At 37.8% G+C, this 22,315-nt stretch overlaps 1 protein-coding gene across 2 annotated transcripts in view; it reads right to left on the bottom strand.

The window, feature by feature from the left end:
- The window catches only part of pcdh15a (protocadherin-related 15a), a 409,861-nt gene that overhangs the window by 98,117 nt on the left and 289,429 nt on the right, over positions 1 to 22,315 (bottom strand). For both annotated transcript variants that reach the window (XM_089117218.1, XM_089117217.1), the window contains 2 exons: positions 20,843 to 21,067; positions 13,653 to 13,769 (listed from right to left, as the gene is read on the bottom strand). In XM_089117218.1, the coding sequence (XP_088973344.1) occupies positions 13,653 to 13,769; positions 20,843 to 21,067 (342 nt within the window). The remainder of the gene's footprint in view (positions 1 to 13,652; positions 13,770 to 20,842; positions 21,068 to 22,315) is intronic.

A 22,315-nucleotide genomic window follows, 5' to 3' on the forward strand; every position in this document is an offset into this window, starting at 1 on the left:
AAAAACGCCGTCGCCGTGTAAACGAAAGGCACATCCGATAAAATATTTTTACGTTTTCACCCGCGAGCGTTCTCGTGTAAACAGGGCCTTAGCTTCTCCCTTTGTCTGCTGTGTATATAAGCCCTCAGTTTGAGTTAGTTCTTTGTTCTGGTATTTGCTATTTACATGACACTGTTTTCAACTAAAAACGTAGAACATTTTATGCGTTTTGGCCGTTTGTTGACACGACAAAGGTGTTTTGGGTTCCTGAAAATGCATACAGTACTTTTGAAAATGACAAGTTTTTGACGGCCCCTGTGTAATCAACAAAAATGTTAATCTCTGAAGATTAATATATCATGCACATCTGTGTCACGTGTTTAATCTACAGTGTTTCATCGTCATCTAATGGCCTGGCAGTGGCAGCACACAGCCCATTCTCATCCCAAGGCGTCATCTAACTGACGCCTTGGGAAGCATTTTGACCATGCTTCAATATCTGACGCTTTAGGCACCCTTTAGCGTCAGTAACTGATAGGGCTGGGTAAAAAATATCGATTTCTCGATATTAATCGATTCTCATTTTTACGAACCAATATCGATTATTAAATCCCAAGAATCGATTAGTCTTCCTGTTTTCAGTTGATGAATGAATGGAGCATTGTATCGCACATCCCATCCAATAAATCGCAATAATATTTGTGCTTTGTGACTATTATTATGAAGTAAAGTCTCAAATTTCGAATTGCGTCTATTTTCTTACGAAATTCAAAAACATAAATACCGCTTTGGCGCTGTGGCGTGAGATCGCTCTGGCTGAGCTCTAGAGAAGCAGCAGCGCCTTCCGCCTTAATAATAGGCCTACCAGTTACAGCGCCAAATAATGCATGAACGAGCATCTGAAAGTGTGTTAAACGATAAGAGTACAACTTATCGAAATCTGCATCATGTCACATGGAATCGCTCAATCAGTGTTTCATCCGTGGAAAGACGTCAGTAAAACAACTTGTAAACATGTAACGTCACATTTACCTCAGAAAACCATGTGACCATAAACTGGTTAGTCAGCTAGAAAAAATAACTCTAGAGAGGAGAATGTTGCCAAATACATGCATCATATTACATATTCATTATAATTTTAAATGTTCTTCAATATTTAATGCATGTTTGAATAAATCTGGCAAGTTTTCAATGACAACCACTGCATTTAAATGTTTATATTTCATATAACTTTCTTATTATAAAAATAAAAGTTTAATTTTAAGTGTTTGCATAGCTACAAATCAGTTAATTTTTATCTTCAACATTATAGTAGGCTAATGAAGCCTATAGGCTACAACTGACTCCCATAGTTTACAGTATTAGTTAAGAGATTTGTTTTCCTTGAGAAAAATTGCCATGTATTGTACCTGATATCCAACATAATCGATATTGAATCGAATCGAATCAAATTGGAAGCTTGTGAATCGAAATCGAATCGAATTGTGAAATTTGTGTCAATACCCAGCCCTAGTAACTGACGCTTTACCTTTAGCGTCAATTATATGATGCCCTAGGATCGCGTCATGTAACTGTCGCTAAAGGGTGCCTAAAGCTTCAGATATTGAAGCATGGTCAAAATTGTCAGTTAGATGACGCCTTGGGATGAAAATGCGTTGGTTTTTTAGTTGTTTTCGCGAATCCGTGTGAATGGGGATCGTTTTGACAATGGTGTCGTCTGTACGCGGAAAACTCAAAGGAAAAACTTCACAGTTTTAAGCATATTGTTGTCATGTAAACAAACCCTTAAGCTGTGTCTGAAACCGCTCACTCGTTCACTCATTCACTAATCCCTATATAGTGTATGGCATTTGAGTGCACTATATCTGCAAGGAGTGAACGAGATGAAGTGAGTGAATTCGGACGCTGACGTTTACACTGTGCGTCGGAGAGTTGGAGCTGTCGCAGAAAAGGCTTCGTCACGCGTACTGATAAAACTCCTTTTATCTTACATTGCCTACTTTATAAAATAATATTAACAACAATAACAATCATAATGACTTTATTTTGTAATTATACCTCCGTGCCAGCTTTGTAGTTTCATCGACTGAAATTGTACATCAACTCTCACGTTCACAGATGACGTGTCGTCGAGCGCCCTCCGGCGACCGTTATTATGTTCAAAACGACGATTAACGGATATTTTTCAAATCCTCCAATGTTGCAATCAACTGTCCATGTAATGTAATCTCTGGTTTAAACTTGCTCGCGCCGAACTTTCATGCGCGCTCAGTTCTCTCCGCATTGGATTGTGGGAAATAGGGCTTCAGCGAGTGTACATCGAATGTACACTCGAATTCAGAGAGGATTGTGGGTAAAAGTAGTGAATGAATGTAGGGAATGATGTCGTTCACTCAGAATTCGGACACCACTACAAAATGGCCGACACCCGATATAGTGCACTATATAGTGGATAGGGAGCGATTTCAGACACAGCTTGAGTCTTGTGTAAGCCTTGTAGTCCTGTTATTTCTCCATCGATACTCTCGTGTTCTGTTTCTTAATTTAAATAAAACTTATGTTTTGATTTGAAATCCTGTAAGTGTTTAACTATACAGCATGATATACATATACAATTAAATGATAGCCAGTCCCTCCAGGATTTCACGATTTTTTTTTGTGATTTTTGCGATCAAAATGACTGATTTTGTGGTGGTAATTTCCAAAAATTTGTGAAAAAATTAGCGATTTATATATAACATTTACCATAATAGTATTCAGTCCTTCCAGAAAAACGCGGAGTTTTTTTGTGATTGTTGCGGGCAAAAATTGATTGATTAGCCTACTCGGCCCGTTTTCTTTAAAAATGCGATGGAATATGCGGGATATTTATGCAATTTTATGCGATGAAATTGCAGGAATTTGCAAAAATTGAGAGAACTTGCAAAAATTGCGGTTTGATGAAAAAGATTTCTCTTTTTCAGTGATTCCCCCAACATCCTGTTCTCACTAGGCTAATGTAAGAGTCATTTCTTATTACTTCCTTTGATAAGCAAGCATACTGCATCATAGAAAGTGCTGGGAATATTTAATTTCTCATCTTGTTTTATTTCAGACTATAACGAGTGTAAATAAGGTGTGGCCCCTTTAAGAGCTGCGCGCTCCTGTTGAACTCTCTGCAGTGTTATATGTGCGTCTCGAACACCCCATGTCTGTTTGATGCTACTTCTTTTATCTTATGTTGTTTATTAAGTAACGATGTGACGGTAGAACGTGTGACAGACAGTTATACGAGTTCGATTTGTGAGATGTCAATCGCCTCCGTGAGTCTGTCTGGCGTCTCGTAATTGCGTCACTTCATAACGTTCCCATGGAAACAGGGGGAAATGGCTGCTCTTGTGTGAAGCAAACGCAACATTTTTTTACTTTCTACTAAAATACACGTGACTTTTTTTTGCAACGAAAATGCGAGGATTATGAAATTATGCAAACCCTGCATATTTTGCAAGGAAATTGTCAATTTATGCGGCGAAAGTGCGGCGTATTTGAAAAAATGCGGCCCCCGCATAAATATGCGGACTTTGGCTGATTTTGCATTGAATTCAGCGATCGCATAATCGCGTTTTTCTGGAGGGACTGGATAGCTGCAATATTGATATATAAATGCACAAAAAAACTCTACTGTTATCCTAAAAATTAAGGTTTTCCTGTGTTGAGCCATGAAATTAGACAGGTCTCATTCCTGCTAATACGGGTTAAAATCATTTAGCTGTTTAAGATATGACATTCATGAGTCATTTTTAGCGGGTGTCACATGTCAACACTCAAATGTGAGTCAGTCACATTAGTGCGAAACATTAAGCTTCTGCCTGGTGGTTATATTCATGCTGTGGTGGTGTGATTAATGGCTGCTGGTTCTTCTACTCTGTAGTGACACTTCAAGGATAGAAGTCCATTACTCATCCTTTTAAATCTTTTCAAATAAAAGGAAGTCGCCACTCAGGACATGAGGTTCAACCTGCATAAAGGCAAAGGAGGAGCTTTCATTACCCAGTGACCTTTGCAGTCGTGCATATAAATACCTTGTCATTATCTCATTCACCGGCGCTGTCTGGAAATGTAGCTGTGCTAGTACTGTAATCATCAGAGTTTGAGGAGGACCCTAATGAGGAACGATCACTTCCTGTCCTTGTTCTGCTGCACACTTTTCCTATCAAGGCCGTTTTCGAGGAAGGGGATTTTAAAAGTGAGAATTATTGGACTTTAATTCCAGTCATGCCTGAGAGAGACAAAGATTGAGCTGCTCCATGTCTCCATGGTGATTCACAATGGAATGATGAATCTGGTATTTCAGTGGGGCATCCAGGGTCATCAAAAAAACTTTCTTCCCAGACATCAAAACAAAAACGCACAAGCACACACACGCACGTGCGCGCAATAAACAGCCTCAAGAAATGCACAAAAGCATGCCACTCATAATAATGAGGCTGTCCACTTATAATTTTCTGTAAACCTTGGCTGTGCAGACGTGTAACCTTGCGAGAATAAAATATGAGCATGCTCCGGGCTCAACAATAAGGTATTCCAGTTTGTAGTAACATATTTTGAAAGCTTTCGCATATTCAAATTCGAAATGTAAAGCATGTTTTCAAGAGCAAAAACGCATTCTGTCTGATCATCCCCTTCCACCTATAACTCGGAAGTAAAAAAAAAAAAAGGAAAAGGAAACTAAAGTGATTCTCCTCATCCAGGCGGATGAAGAAAACGCCTCAAAGTCATTTCAGTCATTACCACTCATTTCCAATGATTGACATGACAGAGTATACCTATTGGTACTGATGATGTGTGAATTGTATCTTACCAGTAAAAGACGGAACACTGTTGCTTATGTGAAAAGCACATTTGTGTATTTACCCGAAAAATTGTTCTGGTAATTTTTCTGTAATTTACCAGGATTCCATTATTAAAAAATTTCATAGATTTCAAATTCTCATTTTTGGATGACATATTCTTTTAACTCATCATGGCACAGACTACCTGGTCTCTTGGCATTGTCAGCATCCTTGAACTCAAATAAATAAAAAAGAATACAATAAAAAAACAAACTAAAAACCACAGGCAGCGTTGTGTCTCTGTCTTGCAGGTTATGCTAAATGTCAGAGAATCCCAACAACACACACCTCTCTCTGACACACTCCTGTCCTCTACGGTGATGTGATCACACAGAGTCCTGCTTGTACAAAGGCATTTAGAGTCACCTTAAAGACCCTTCACTGTCCAGTCTCACCTGCTGTGAATAATCGTCCAGTCTATTAAACAACGAACCCGATTATTTAAATGTTGAGTAAGCAATCTAATTGACTGCAGGATATGTAGAGAGTGCGGTAATGATGTGATTGCTTGTAGATCACATGTAAAGGGCCTATCAACCATCTCACAAACCCCAGACTTCTGAAAACCCCAATGCTTAAATGAATTAATTGGTTTGAGTAGCCAACTCAAATGAACTTTCTTTTTCTGTTGAGTTTAACAAAAACGGACACATTTTTAAGTAATCTGAATTGTTTCATTTGTTTTGTTTTATAAATCTTTTCTTTTAATTAGACAAGCTTAAATTTCTAATTCCCAGCATGCTTTGCCATAACAGTCAAAACGGAGAGTAAATGCTAAAATTAAGTGTTACATAATGTTTTTGGTTCAAGGTTAATGTGGGTTAAGTGTTAAGTTTTGCTAGTTTACAAGAGTTTCTGTTATGTTGTTTTTTTGTAGGGTTACCATTAGGGCTGGGTATTGAGACAAATTTCACAATTCGATTCGATTTCGATTCACAAGCTTGCAATTCGATTTGATTTCGATTACGATTCCATTCCATTCAATATCGATTATTTTGGATATCAGTTACAATAAATGGCCATTTTTCTCAAGGGAATCAAATCTCTTAAATGCTGTAAACTATGGGAGACTAGTGGTAGCATAGACTTCATTAGCCTGAAGGTAATAATGAACTGTTTTGTAGCTATACAAACACTTAAATTACACTTTTATTTATTTTTATAATAAGAAGATTATATGAAATATAAACATTTAAATGGTGGCTGTCATAAAAACTTGCCATATTTATTCAAATATGCATTAAATATTGAAGTACATTAAGATTATAATGCATATGTAATATGGTGTATATATTTACAGCCCATTCTCACCCTCAAGGCGTCACTTAACTGACGCCTTGGGAAGCATTTGGACATGCTTCAATATCTGACGCTTTAGGCGCCCTTTAGCGTCAGTTAGATGACGCCCTAGGATCGCGTGTACCCTACCCCCACCCCACACCTAAACCTAACCGCGTCCTCTAACAGACGCTTTCCTTTAGCGTCAGTTAGATGACGCCATAGGATCGCGTCATGTGAGTGACGCTAAAGGGCGCCTAAAACGTCAAATATTGAAGCATGGTCAAAGGTGATGCCTTGGGGTGAGAATGCGTTGATATTTAGCAAAATGTTCCTCTCTGGAGTTATTTTTTTCTAGCTGACTAACGAGTTTATGTGGAGTTTTCTGAGGTAAATATGACGATACATGACATTGATTACAAGCTGTTTAACTGACGTCTTTCCACGGTTGAAACGCTGATTGAGCGAATCGATGTGACATGATACGGATTTCGATAAGTTGCACTCTATCTTTTAACACACTTTCAGATGCTCATTCATCTTTCTTTCGCGCTGTGACTGGAATTATTAAGTTGGAAAAAAGATCAGCGCTGCTGCTTCTCTTCTTGAGCTGCGCCAGAGCGATCTCACGCCACAGCGCCAAAACACTATTTATGTTTTTGAATTTCTAAAGAAAATGGATGTAATTTGAAAATTGAGACTTTGTTTCATATCAATAGTAACAAAGGACAAAGATTATTGCGATTTTTTGGATGTGCGCAGCCAGGGGCGGAGTGGGACCAAAAAGTCTACCGGGAAATTTCGTAGACCACCGGCCCTCGTCGCCGGCACGATTAGCCAATAGCATTTACAGTTTTACTGATTTAAAGGGAACTTTGTTGTACTAGTATGCTGGAGTAAAGTTCATAAATGGTCGTTCTTTCCCATAGTACTTTCTAAAACTAGTTGTGTGGACTCTGTGCCTCTAGGGGGGTTCGGGGGCATGCTCCCCCGCAAGAAAATTTTGGACATTTTAAGGTTATAATGCATCAATCTCATGCTCTCTGAGAGATCGAAATTAAGACCCATGAACTGCTAGTTGAACAAAGAAAAAACATTAATTTGTACCAGGACAATAAAGAGGGCTCAAATATTTTTTTAGTTATGAGAGTCTCAGTTTGCATTACATTATCAGTGGTGTTTTAGGATGCCAAACAATTATTATAATAATGTAATAATGATTTATAATTATTTCTATGACATACTGTAAAATCCATTTATAGCCTATAAATGTGTAAATGAAAATGAGTATTTCAAAAGTATATTTTAACCTACATTACACTATAATACAGGAAAATTAAAATACTTTTGTCCTAATTTCTTCACTTGCAAAAAATAAACCCTTGAGCTTTTATTTAGGAGAAAACACCAGATGATCGCGAGAGCAAAGTAATCACGCAGAACAAACTGGATGCTATTCTAATGTCAGTTATTATAATGGCGCAACGCCATATGGTTTCAATTTTAGTTCGTTAGCAAAATATAACGCTAGAGACCTTAATGTTAGGTTTTACATTTTACATCTTTACATATCTGTGTTGGGAAAAGGGAGAAGAGAGAATTCGGCAAGGCGGATTCGAACTCGCTTTCAGCAGCGCATCAAAAAGCTGCATTCAAACACTTCACGCCCTACGGCCTACGCCACTGAGGCTGTTCAATGACGGTTGTCGTTTTGCTGTAATTACAGGCATTTAGTGCAAATATATGCTCCGTTATAACAAATGTAAAAAAAAAAATGTTTTCTTCCCTTAGCTTGGGCCATGGCGAACTTCCAATAAATACATTTTTTCAGACCGGGCCGGCCCTCGCGGCCTCGTAACACTACCGGCCCACCGGGAAAACTCCCGACTCTCCCGATTGCCACTCCGCTACTGTGCGCAGCTGCGATGCAATGTCCCATTCATTCAAATGAAACAGGATGACTAATTGATTCTTGAGATTTAAGAATCGATATCGGTTCGTAAAATGAGAATCGATTAATATCGAGAAATCGACATTTATTACCCAGCTCTAGTTACCATCATGGTGACGAGTGGAGCATGATCTTAGTTTAAGAAAAGGTAGATGTTAAATTAAATGTTTATTTATGTAACGGATTACCTATTTTTCTTTTTTTTTGCCAACATATTTGGGTTTACAGTGTACTTAAGTGTATTAAGCCATTTCTATGTGGAATATAAGATTTTATGAACCCATTGAAGACCCTATTTGAATCAGTCAATGTTTAGTTGAATACAACATGGGCTAAAAAGTGGTTCCAGCACCCTTGCTGTTGCCTTGAATGTACCGTAAGCAGCACCAATCATAGCTCAAATTCAGTGACAACCGAACAACCACGCAGCCAAACATTAAAAGCTACAAATTTCAACAGCAACATCTCATTTCATTTTAACACCCACTAATGAAAAGGCCATTCCTGCAAACACATTGAAAACAATTTCAGGCACCCCTGCTGTGAGCTTTGTTTCCCTTAGAGGAAAGTGATGGGAACAAAATTGACCATGGCAAAAAAAAAGTGAGGCTGTAAAAGTCGCCTACAGTTGTTTGTGAAGTTTGGAAGTTTAAGACAAATCAACACACTTTAAAAATAAGTTTATACACTAACTACATTTAGAAGACTTTGAAACTTAGATGTCATTGTGGTCCAGAGTTCATGACAGCCTAAAGTCTGCTAACGACACGTCCTCACACAGCATAGAGACGCAGAAACCCACAAAACATATTGTTGTTTTACAGTCTGTGGATGATAAACATTAAAAGGCATTCAGCGCATATCCAGCCCCTGGCGTTCACTGCCACTCTGAATAAACCAAACCTCAGGCAGTGAATAACCTTGTTTATGTAATTTATAAGGTAATAAGAGATGTGTATCTTTGCTGTACTATACTGTAATGGCCTTGCGTTTCCCTCCAGGTGTAAAAGTTGTAGAAGCGTGCTGGGCTGCATCCTAAAACCCAATACATATTTTTACTCTCTGATGAAAGCACATGAAATTCTATCTGGATTCACTGCACTGTCAACATCTGTGTCGTTGCGTGTAATTTAATTTCTGAGTTGTGTAGCATGCGAGAAAGAGCGGCTGGTTCTCTCCAGACAGCAAACGTAAAACGGCTCTGTCAGATCAATCAAATAAAGATGCAGAAAGAGAGTGACAGCGCAGAACAAACCGATTATCCACAACAGCTGAATAACATGTTAACGGAGGGACATGTAAACAGGTGGGAGTCTAATCTCCCATTCAAAGTAATACAACACTATGAATACTTCAGATGAAGAATCCAAATGAGTTTAAAGAGTCCAGGCACACAGAGAATGAATGAACTGTCTAGTCGTATCTCAAACTTTTAGTCGTTTGGAACACACTTAATACATTTCAAATTACTGTTAATTGAAAAACAAATATTAAAAATTTAACATAATGTTAAAATGTAACATTCTTTTTTTATTTTAGTCTGTTTTTTTTGTTTGTTTGTTTGTTTTAATTAAAAAATAATAATTTTCCTTTTTAACATTCATATTGGATATACCATACAAAAGTTTGGTTCAGTTATTCTCAGTTCAAATTCAAATTTATTAATGTAATTTATTCCTTTGATGCAAAGCTGAATTTTCAGCATCATTACTCCAGTCTTCAGTGTCACATGATTCAGTATATACATAGCCTGGACTCATTGTTAATACGTGGGTATTTTACGTTTTTGCAAAGATAGAAAACGTACTTTTTGGTACGTTTGGATAGATGCTGAAACGTATAATATAAACGTATCTGCAACATTTAAACGTAACATTATTGCGTTTTTTTTGCGGTTAACTATTGACGTGTATTCTATATCATAAAGATATATGTATAATTTCCCTTTTTACCATTTTATAGATAAATGTAAGATCCCTTAACCCTAATCCCAAACCTAAACATACCCATTTTATACATAATATAAAAAAGGATAAAATGTAATGTGTTGGGAAATGGCAGTTTTATCAACAATATAGCATTAAAATATATTTTGAGCCACCAATCCTACTCCTACCCCTAAACCTACCCATAACAATTCCTTAAAACAACGTAACAGACTACAATTATGAAGAAAAACATAACTAACAGACAAGTATAATCACAATAATTTATTTATTGCGAAAATGTCAAAACCGATACCAAAAGCCGTTCACATGATGAGGCGTTGCAGTCGCAGTCCTTGTAATAGTTTTGTATGAAGTACAGAGCAGAAATTAAATTACTAATCAATGAAAATGTTAATCCGGTTTCGGTTCGCGCTTCTCCATTTCAAATGAACTAAACCAACATCACCGAGTCCTTCATGTCGCAATCTGTGACGAAGCAGGAAAGAGCCAATGAACGTTTGATATCACTGCCATAAAACACGACATAACGCTTCTCAAGGGCGCAGTTTTTGAATTTGAATTCATCACCAGCGTGGGATTTGACATGTACGGTCGCTACTGATGGAGACGATCATGATTAGATAAAAGGCTGAATTAGGAGTTGTTTCTATATATATATATATATATTTATATATATATATATATATATATAAAAACACACACACACACACACACACACACACACACACACACACACACACACACACACACATATATATATATCACTGATTCTTGAAACTTTGGCAAAAACATGTCCCACTAAAAAAAGTGCTAATTCTGTTGGAAATTAATAACATTTTCATGAATGAAAAGAATCAAGTTTATAATCAGGGGGTCCTTTGCACATATGCAAGGTTCTTTTATAGGTTTATTTTTCATTTTTATTATTTTAATGATTATATGCTGGCCCATTGCCTACAAAATCAGCTGTCCTCGGATAGGAGATAATCATTTCAACTTGATTAAAAAAACAAAAAGGAATAATTGAATTGAATAATATATTTACCACACAAAAGAGTACATTGTAATATGTATTAAAAACTACAAACATTGAGTTTTGAACAATATTTACTATTTTTTTGTGGTTGTTCAAAATGTGTCCCACATATTCGTCACCACCGTCAGATATTTATAAAAAGCAATAAAATCAGGCAACTACAAGGTCAACTACATTCCTCCATACCCCATTTTCAAACCTTCAGCTTTACAGCATGCTTCAAGATCACTCAAGCTCCCGTAATTTTGCTATTTTCTCTTAAACTTGTTCATATATTTGGGCACTGCTACTGTCACAACCATAACATGTCAACACCGTCTCTTTTGTATAGAAAATATTAGATTAGATTATGACATAATTGTATACTTTTTAAGAAGAGGTCTGAAGTAGCTAGCAACAGAGGGGAAACAAGATGGCTATAATGTGAACAACTCATGCATATTATGTGAAAGAGTAGGTTTTGTCACCACCGTCAGACGTCACCACCGTCAGGTTTTCTATCTGACGGTGGTGACATACCGTGTGACGGTGGTGACAAAACCCCCCAAATGGTCTATAACAGAGGCTAGAATATAATTGTTGATCACAATAAATACCAATATATTATCCTGTAATGTTCCATTCACCTCTTTAATATTTTTATTTATTTAATTCCCCCTATATTTCTTCCATTCAGGCTTACACTGCATGCTACTATTAGCGCGAGTGAGAGTGAGGATGTTTCCTGATATCCTCACGGCTGTGCTTCAGCTGCAGGAATACAGCAGTTCTAATCTGAACACGTTTGATGCGATTAAATTGTGTTTCATGACGTTCATTTAGATTTTTGCCCACACTAAAAATTTGTTAAAGCCTAGCATGGATAGGAGCAGCAATAACCCCCTTGGGGTAAACAGAACAGAACCAACATAAATGTTTTGCAGATTATTTCAAAATTTAAAGTACAATATAATTCGAGAATTTATTCAGATTCTTGGGGAATCAGAATGTCAAGTCCTGACTGACGAGTGGAGCTGGGGAGGGAGGAGGGTAATGAGCTCCTGAGAAACGTGATAGCTGATGATAATACTGAAGGAGCTTATACTGTATATGTGTACAGTGATAGGCGTCATATTCCTATAGGGGGAGGTGGATCAGCTAATAGTCGGCTGATGCGAGCTTGACTAACGTGACCTGCCAGAACTAACCAGAACTAAGGATGCACATAGTGCAGCTACTGCCTACCTACACAGCACATAGTATGCACTATCCATTCCAGGCTATGCATCTCCAATGACTAAAGCCAAATGAAAATGGCATGACATCATTTAAACAAATCTAACATTCGCTGTAATTACCCCCAATTTCATAGTCATTACACTCAACTTTGACTTTATGTATTTTCGAAAGTTATGGCTAGGCAGCAGCTATATAGAGGAGAGAAGGAGAAGAAACAGGGAATACCAAAAAAAGCTGAGAGAGAAAATACACAGTGAGGCAGAGTTAAATGAGGAATACCTCATAAAAGGAAAAAAATGTTTATCACAGTGCTCAAGATTGTTATTTTTTGGACCAAAGAGTTAAATGAAGTTGTTAAGCAAGAATTGATTGACTTGAGTGGTATACATTGTGGAATTGTATGTTGTAAAGAGGCCACAGTCACCACCGTCAGATTAATGTCACCACCGTCAGTTCTAAAGTCACCACCGTCAGAGGGAGTTTTATTGGTTTTAAATGAATATACTTGAAATATGATTCTTCAGTGCTGTTGAGTTATTAAAGTAATAGTCTCTTTTAATACAAAAATATGTTTGTTAAATAAAACAACATTAATTTTTCTATTTAGGCTTAAAGTAAATGTTGTATGATGTTATATCTTTAAAAAGGAGTACACGCAAAACAGTATAAAAAATGAACAAAAGTGAATATTCAACATTTAACAGCATATATGTGTACCAAGAATGCCAGATAATGATTTAAAAACTCTAAATACATATTAGACCAAACAAATAAAAAATAATTTGCTATTTATTTTGTCTGACGGTGTTGACAAAAACAAAGTGATAACTGGAGAAACGCCTATTTTATGAAAAAAATACAAAATGAGGAGGTTGCACCGGTGCATTGCTGAACAGCCAAGACCTTGCTTTATAATGATATACCTTTAGATTTTGTAATTTAACTAACTTTTTATTTTCAAAATTAAAACCTGTTTTATCCAAATTCCCAAGAATCACTGATATATATATATATATATTATTATTTTTTTTCATCTTATGGGCCACTCAATTATCGTGTTAAATAATCATGATTACAATATTGACCAAAATAATCCTAATTATATGATTTTTGCCATAATAGAGCTGTGACATATTTTTTTCAGGATTGTTTTGATGAATAAGGTTCAAATGTACAAATCCTTACGGAAACCCAGGGTTTCTAGGGTTATTCCAGGGTTTGTTCGAAATCATGTAAAAAAAATAAGTACAAAATATGACAGAAACCAATCACTGAACCTCCAAAATGTGCAGGTCTGTTATAAAAGTGAATCACAATTTACACCAACGAATAGGTTACTGTCAAGGCTGTGTTCATGACTGTGTACTTACTGGAGGATCCTGATCTTCAGCAAACACAGTTGTGATGATTGTCCCCTTCTCTGCATTTGGAGCCACCAGCCCTTTATAAAGAGCCTGTCTGAAGACCGGGGAGAAATCATTCATATCCTGAAAAGAGCAGTGAGAGAGAGAGAGAGAATATGTATTAACAACAAATTCAAACAGGGCTGAGGTAAGCACTAAGCAGGGCCCGCTGGCAAAGTGATTCTGATCCGTCCTGCTGTCGTCCCCTTAGTGAGGAGTGACACAATAATAAATGGAGTAATCAGTTCATGGATGCTGATGTCTTTCACTGCTGTCCACTAGGGGTTTCATCAACTAGTCGACTAGTCGACTAGTCGACTGTCACAACCACTAGTTGGCGCTGTTGGCCTTAGTCGACTAGTCGGAAACAAAATGATGACATATATAGGCTATAGATATATTTTTTTGCGAACTATCCCTTTAAGTACAAGCGGCAGTACTATATACTATAAGCACTATAAGGCGCACCTTCAATGACCTATTTTAGAACATTTTTCAAACGTTTGACTGGGTTTGCGTTATGCATCCACTAGATGTGCTAAAGGGAATGCAGCGAGTGCGCGGCGTCAGAGATGAGGCGCGTGAGCGCGCTGGGGCGGGCACGTAACTTACATTCGCAACCTGACTCGCAGACAGAAACAGCTGGCTGAATGAGACGACCCGGTTACTGTGAACGGGGAGCGCTTTATGCACATTCTGTGACGCCGGGGACAGTGTGTCTGTTCGTGTGTGTAAGAGTGAGCGCTCGTGAGCGGGAGACACACATAACCTACCTGATTTACACGAGGTTGAACTGGCCATATGACAAAGCGGGCATAAGATGGACATGAGCGCGAGCAATTGATCCATATATAATGCGCTCGGATTATAAGGCTTGAGAAAAGGCCGGATTGAGAAAATTAAAGGCTTTTAATTGCGCCTTATTGTGCAGAAAATACGAGTATTACTACTTTCGCTTTTAGACCATGCGACGTGTTTAATAGCCTATAGACGCATATTACACCAGATTTTCTCTCAAATGTTTGCTTTCACTTTAGACATAGCCATTTCTGTTTATGTAAATATTGTGTGTATTTAACAGTATTAGCATAATAAGACTCGAAAGATAACTTAGTCCAGTATTCAGGCGCTGTTTGACAGGCGCCTGTGAGCGTCGGGGGTACGCCGCGCGCTCAGGAAAGCGCACGTTGGAACAGCGCATGAATTAATGTTTAACCGGCAAGACTTATGCAAATAATGAACTTTTGTGAATTGCAGTGTACCATACCTATTCCTTAAGGTGTGATGTGTAGGCTACGTCGCGTTGTACAGTTGAGACAGAGGCGCCAGAATGCAAACACGATACTACAATATTTCTTCAAAAGCAGATCGTGGAGATATTTACTATTCGTGATATCGCACACCCATAGAATAAACCATTTAACGACTAGTCGACTAGTTGTCGACTGTTATGCAAAACTAGTCGACTAGCAAAAATCAGTAGTTGTGAAACCCCTACTGTCCACTATACCACTGTAAAATAGCACTTTACATTGTCTTTCGAGGTGTTTTAAAGTCAAAATTAAATCTATTACTTGTTAATATGCATTGTCTTATTGAGCACAATTCATCAGTGCACGTTATTTCTAAGAAACACATTTCCTTTTTTGCCATAATATAATCCCCCACCCCCTAAAGATAGGTCCCAACCTCATGGATTTAATGAAATTCAGGTTTGTCCATTAAAGTTTTTTTTTTTTTCAAGTTGTCTTTTAAATGTGTGTTTAACAAGTCTCTTATGCTCACCGAGGCTGAATTTATTTGCTCAAAATTACAATATAAAACAGCAATTGTGAAATATTATTAAAATTTAAAATGACTGTTTTATAGGCTATTTTGATATATTTTAAAATACACTTTATTCCTGTGATGGAAAAGCTGAATTTTCAGCATCATTACTCTAGTCGCGTGTCATTCTAATACGCTGATTTGCTGCTAAAAAAATAATAATAATAATAATAAAATAAAATTTCTACTATTTTCCATGTTGAAAAACAATGTTTTTTGTGGAAACTCACTATTCAAAAGTTTGGGGTATAAAATAATAATTAAAAACATAAATCACCAGCAATGCATTAAAGTGACAGTAAAGATATTTATAATGTTACAAAAGATTTCTCTCAAATACATATTGTTCTTTTGACCTTTCTGTTTAAAAAATCCAAAAACAAAGTACCATGGAGTTGGGTACCGAAAATCGATGCCAATAGGGAACCGGTTCTGATGTAAACGGTACTAAACAGACCAAACGAAAATTTTGGTGCCTGAATTCGGTGCCTGAGTATCTGTGTCATGAGGCGCACACACGCAAGTTTTAACGAATTTTAACGAATTTGCGGTCACCAGGGAGCCGTTATCAATATGCGGGAGACTCCCGGAACGTCTGCTGATAGCGAGGGGATTAATGAAGATGCCAAAGACAAAACGCTCTAAGGTTCGGCTGCATTTCACCTGTAAACTTACGTGTCTGTACGATTGTCTGAAGCCCATATAGAATCACAATTCACACCGCCTTGACGCTCTTACGTCATCATATTATATTAGCGCGCGCATCATCTGCTCCTCAGATTTCTCTGCCGAAAAAAGAAGCTTGTCGAAAAGAAGCAGCGCCTCGTTCCCTATTCAGAGAACATGGGTTACACCAGTAACCAGAGACGTTCTCTTTCATAAGTTTACTCAAGGCTGCACAGCTAAGATGCTAAGAAGCAATGAAATACCAAACTCGCCAAGATAAGCGCTGCGCCAAGAAGCATCTCATCATTGGGAGTTGCCCACCTGAAAAGCCCATCGATACAACCTGACCTTTCGCCCCAGCATGAGCTCAAGTGGCTGAATTTACAGCAGAAGTGATAGGGATCTATATGCAGCGAGTCGCTCTTCTCACAGAGTCAAGGGGGATGAGGGCTGGAGACACGCACAAGATCGGAATAACCCTGAAACTCTTCAGAGGGGTCAAGTGACCCTTTCTGAATGTTCTTAGGGGTGTTGACCATGGATGATGTGCCCATACACACACTTTCCCAAATAGTCAGAGGAAAGAAAGAAAAAACAAAACAAGTGCTTAAAAATCTCCCATAAGCCGAGCTATGATGACTCTACCCTGACATTAATAATATTGCCTTCACCTCCTCAGCTCAAGCATCATTACAATTTGTTACACCATCTCCACTGCAGCACAACTAACAGGATGCAAACTTTGAAGATAAAGTTGAAGGTAAAAAGTTGAAGGTAAATATCTCAAGATTCAAGGCACATCTGAGGATAGCCACAGCACAAATACAATTCAAAGCTTGGTTTTTTCACACTACAACAAAACATTTGATCATGCAAAGATCATGAAAATCTCCAGGGTTCACATTTAATTTCATAAGAAGCAAGTCACCATGCATGATAAAAGCACACTGTAATATGAGAAACAATCTTAAATAAATAATTTTTATTATGGGCAAAAATTTCAACTTATAGTCTATAAACCAGACTTCCACCAAGTCTATCAATGACTTCCATCAATTATTGGAACTATTGTAATAATAAGCCATGGAAGGTCATGCAGTTTTGAATGTAAAAATATATATTTAAACTGCATCTAAAACCTTTTAAAAAGTTTACAACATTTTTTTATAATTTTGATTATTTAAATGATATAAATACATAAATCTTTATATTTATACTGTATATATAAATGTACACACTGTACATGTAATACACTCTGCAATTTTTTTGACAACTAACTTGATGTATATACAAAGTATTAATTGATGTATTAAAGTCCCACACAATACATATACATTAAAGTAGCCAGAGCAACTTTTCTCTACTTACGTAAATGAGTGACATGTATTTCCAACGCATTCTCACCCCAAGGCGTCACCTTTCACCATGCTTCAATATTTGACGTTTTAGGCGCCCTTTAGCGTCACTTACATGACGCGATCCTACGGCGTCATCTAACTGACGCTAAAGGAAAGCGTCAGTTAGAGGACGCGGTTAGGTTTAGGTGTGGGGTGGGGGTAGGGTACACGCGATCCTAGGGCGTCATCCAGGGTTCTCAAGTCTCACGCATTGGCTGTGAGACACACGCATTTCGACCGGTTCACACGCTCACACACCACACTGTGTATTTCTCACGCTGAAAAGGCAATGCCAACCAAGTTGTCCTGGCTGAAAGCTTTCTAACGTTGTATACGAGGCGCAGGCAAACAAAGTGAAGTTTCCTGCCGCCAGCGCGTATCTCCGCCAGATTGCGTTCGTTACTAGGCAACATATATGCGTGCTGCGTGCACCACTGATCTACAGTATACATGACATGTCATTCAGTAGCGCGAACACACGGAAAAGGACGGAACATCCTCGGCCACCGTACGTTCGTTACTAGGTAACCAACAACATCGCGCGAACACATGTGTCGTGATGGAGAAGAAGGTAAGTTGGAAGAAGCTTGTCTAACATTTTTTGGGCTAGAACATTTAATATGTAGCCCATCGTACATTATTATTGATGCAGTCAAAAACTCTACAACTACTTTGCAACCAGGCTCAGTTTGGCTATCTTACATTATCTGAAACTAAGAGAAATTTTAGTGGGTATGGAAAGGAATGAAGATTTACTGATTTTATTTTAAATTATATTATACTGTAATATTAATAGGCTTTCTAGTTACATTAAGGATGTATTACAGCAGATTGCTCTGGGTAATATTTAATCATTGTCATAATGTTGCATTTGTATTTTTCAAAGATGTCAGGAAAAAAGCAGAAAGATATTTTGTCATTTTGGGCACAAAAGGGTAAGCCCCCTAAAAAGGTTGCCAGATTAGAGGAGGAGACAGTGGAAGAGGTGGTGCACTCTAATCTGTTCATTTGTTCTCAATGTCCCACCACACAATAAATCATTCGTCTAGATAGAAGACGCATTCAAAAATCAAAATGCAATTTTTAAAGATTTGTTTGAAACTGTTTGGAGCAATTTGTTATATTTTTGGTTAGCTATATTTGTAATACTGCATTAAAGAGTATTTGATGTGATGAATTGCTCTGTCATTTATCAGATTTACTAATTGTTATAATTTTAATTTGTCCTGGTTAATTATGAACAATGGGTAAAATTGGGGGCGGGGATGGGTTGGGTGGGGCTTCATTATGGCTCCTCCCCTAACCGCGTGTGATCTCACTCCAAGCTTTTGCTCAAACTTGAGAACCCTGGCGTCATCTAACTGACGCTAAAGGGCGCCTAAAGCGTCAGATATTGAAGCATGTCCAAATGCTTCCCAAGGCGTCAGTTAAGTGACGCCTTGGGGGTGAGAATGGGCTGGTATTTCCCATGAGATTTCCCATGAAAACCATACTGACAGGTCTAAAATATATACACTTTTAACAGGCTTACCAGTGTGAATCAGAGTCAAAGCCAGATTTTGGAAGAAGGACTGATGATGTATTTACTCATTATTTAATTTATTTTATTTAAGTTACATAGTATAGTGTTCCTCTAAAATTTAAAACTGAAAATACACAAATAAAAGCTAAAATAGCATTATGACCAAAAATTTTAATAATACATTTTTACACACCAAATCGGCAAATTACTATCCCCTTAATTAAAATTAACACAAAGGAAGTTAATAAAGGAATGTTAAACTTGTTAAATTGCTTTTTTTTATAAACAAACTTTTTATATTAGCAGAGATTAGTTTTATAAATGCACGCGAGGTGGGTTGACACTCATTTGAATGTATTTGCTGTGAACTTACCACAGTTAAGCATGCACAGGCTGGAGTGATCAAAGGAAGCAAAGCTGATTTAATGAGCCATTTGCAGCTTTGGGTCAGTCGCTCTCTCTGGCCAAAACCAGGAAATGTGTGCATTGTGGGGCATTAAGGGCCAGATTTACTAACAGCTTGCACCTGCACAAACTCTCTTTTGGTGGTGAAAAATTAGCACTGAAAAGGCATTCTTTTTTGAGGCTTACGTTATTACATTTGCATTTGTTGGAGTTTCCCTTTCAGACGCAACAATTTAGAGGGGGGTATTTAAATGAATCAAGCAAGGTGATTTACTAAGGATTGTGCTTGTCAATTTACTGGCGTTTGTACCATTATTCACCACCCCAAAAGAAGCATGTCTTAAACCAGATGCTAATTCGCACTGCTCTTGGTAGATTGTGTTGTCAATGAAAATAAAACGATTTTCTGTGTTCTTTAATTTGTGTGTCGTTAGTAGATCACACGCAGCACTCTTCACTCCCATCGGCCCTTTTTTTGGAATTGCTTTCCAAATCTGGCCTGTAAATCTGTCCCTAAGTACGTTTATATATATATATATATATATATAACTTCCATAATTAGAAATCTTAAAAATAGTCAAGACTGACCAATACTCCAACATGCATGCTGTAATTGTATCGTCCATCGTAAGTTAAGGTTAGCTTTTGCCTTAACTAATGTATACATCGCTACTGAAAACCACAACATTTCCATGAGATTAATACAATTAGATTTTACACGAAGTTCACCAAGTTCAGTTTTCATCACACACACTCAAACTCACTCCAGCTGCTGTAAACTGGAGGAGGCTAATCCTTCTGTTCTGATCCCCCGGCTAATCTTCGGAGGCGCTGGAGAGTGCTCCCGTTAAAATCCTCACATAATTGCAGTCACAAAGCTAATGAGTCATTCAGGCCTGGAATAGCGGTGCCAGGCTAACATCAGAACCTGCGCAGAGCTTTGTCTGTCACTCCTGTCACCGTCAACCAGAAATATCACAACGAGAAAGTAGGAAACGCAGGCGAGGATCCAGTAAACAACGCCCACAATCCTGCCAACATACTGTAGGGGTTTCTTTTTCAAGACTAATTGAATTTAGAGATCAAATCTTTTGTAGGCATTCCTGGAACAGAGTCAACTGAGCTTCTGCGAGGAGCATTAGCATGTAGAAATTATGGACGAGCTTTGTAAGTTCTAATCCAATCACCGCCACTAGACCCGATGAAAATTTACGTCCATCCTCCCAAAGTTCAAACCATCTCCATCTGGAACCTGCTGAACTTTTAGAGTTCCAGCAGAGATCCTCATGCCGTTATTGAGACTGCCGTGATAAAACAGAATGCGCTCTTAGCTGCCTTACCGTGATTCTAACGATGACCGTAGCCGTTCCAGGAGGGAGGACTCCTCCGTGATCTAACGCCTCCACTTCAAACGTGTAGGTGCTGTTTCCTGCTTCCAAGTCCTCAAAGTCTAGCGCCTGCAGGACTGATACGGCGCCGGTCAGGCGGTTCACGCTGAAGAGCTGCCGAGCCGCTTCTGTTTTTATTCTGTAGGTCACGTTAGAGACGAGATCAGCATCCACCGCCTGAGAGACACAGAGGAACCGGAACAGACAGAATAAAGGTTATAAGAGAGATAATTAATTATCCCACATTTTGCCAGGTGCATTAAGAATAAAGTAGCCTAACAACTTCATTAAAAGGACAGTTCACCCAAATATGAACATTTTCTTATAATTTACTCATCCCTATGTTGTGCCGATTCTGTATGACTTACTTTCTTCTGTTCAATACAAAAAATGATATTTTCATACACATCCAATGAAAAAGTCAGTAGGGTCCAATATTGTTTTGGACCTCATTGAAAAAAAACTAAACAAAAAAACAACAGAAACATTCTTCAAAATGAGGGTGAATAATACAAAACATGAATTTTCTTTCAGACCCTACACCTTTTTAATAATTTTGTGTGAAGCAATAAATCATATATTTTAAAAAGTTGGTTTAGATGGATTTTATCCATCTGCAACTAATTGGATCAGTGGCTTGATCAGATCACCTGAGAAATATTAAAACAGCAGTCTCATGATCAGCATGAAATTCGGTTCATAACTCATTTTAATTTTGTAATAAGGTTTATTTTTTGTGTGGAACTGAATGTTCAAATAGATAAAAAGTAAGCGGGACTTGGGAATTGAGTGGATTGTGAAATGTTGCCGTTAAAATACCAGAATTGCATGTGGTTGGAGGAGATGGGATAAAGCAGTAAGAGGGATTTGTAATTTGTAAATCATTGTAATTAATCTGACTGGATTAGCAAAAATAGGCATTAGTGATAGTGGTGGGTGGGAAGTTGTTTCATCAGTGACTAAATATTCTAAAAACATTTTCGCTGATAAGTTTTTCCACAGGATAAATTGTTCATCTTTATTCGTTTATTGGAATTTAAAGTAACACCAGGTCAATTTTCAACCTTCATAATATATTTCCAAGTCTCTTGTGATGGTACATCGACTTACAACACGTTGAATGACATGTCTGCCATAGCCTGATGGGGCCTGTAGCATTTTTAATCATACTTTTAAACTTTGTGTTTCGGGTAGTAACCCGCGAACAAAGAGAACTGCAAAATTCGACTGCTTTGCGGCATATACGTCACTTTCACCACCACCCCCACTTCCTTAACATCGGACGTGCGAGCCAAATGTTATAGTCATACCCAAAGCAGCACAAAAAACCAAGAAAGCAAAGGTTTTATCGGAGCAAAGCAAAAAGAGAAAAAGACAAAGTGATTGCGTTAAAGGCAGAATGAGGATCAACATTGGGCCAGCTGG

This window comes from Pimephales promelas, chromosome 11 (genome assembly GCF_988280905.1).
Source record: "Pimephales promelas chromosome 11, fPimPro1.hap1.1, whole genome shotgun sequence".
NCBI classification, from domain to species: Eukaryota; Metazoa; Chordata; class Actinopteri; order Cypriniformes; family Leuciscidae; genus Pimephales; species Pimephales promelas.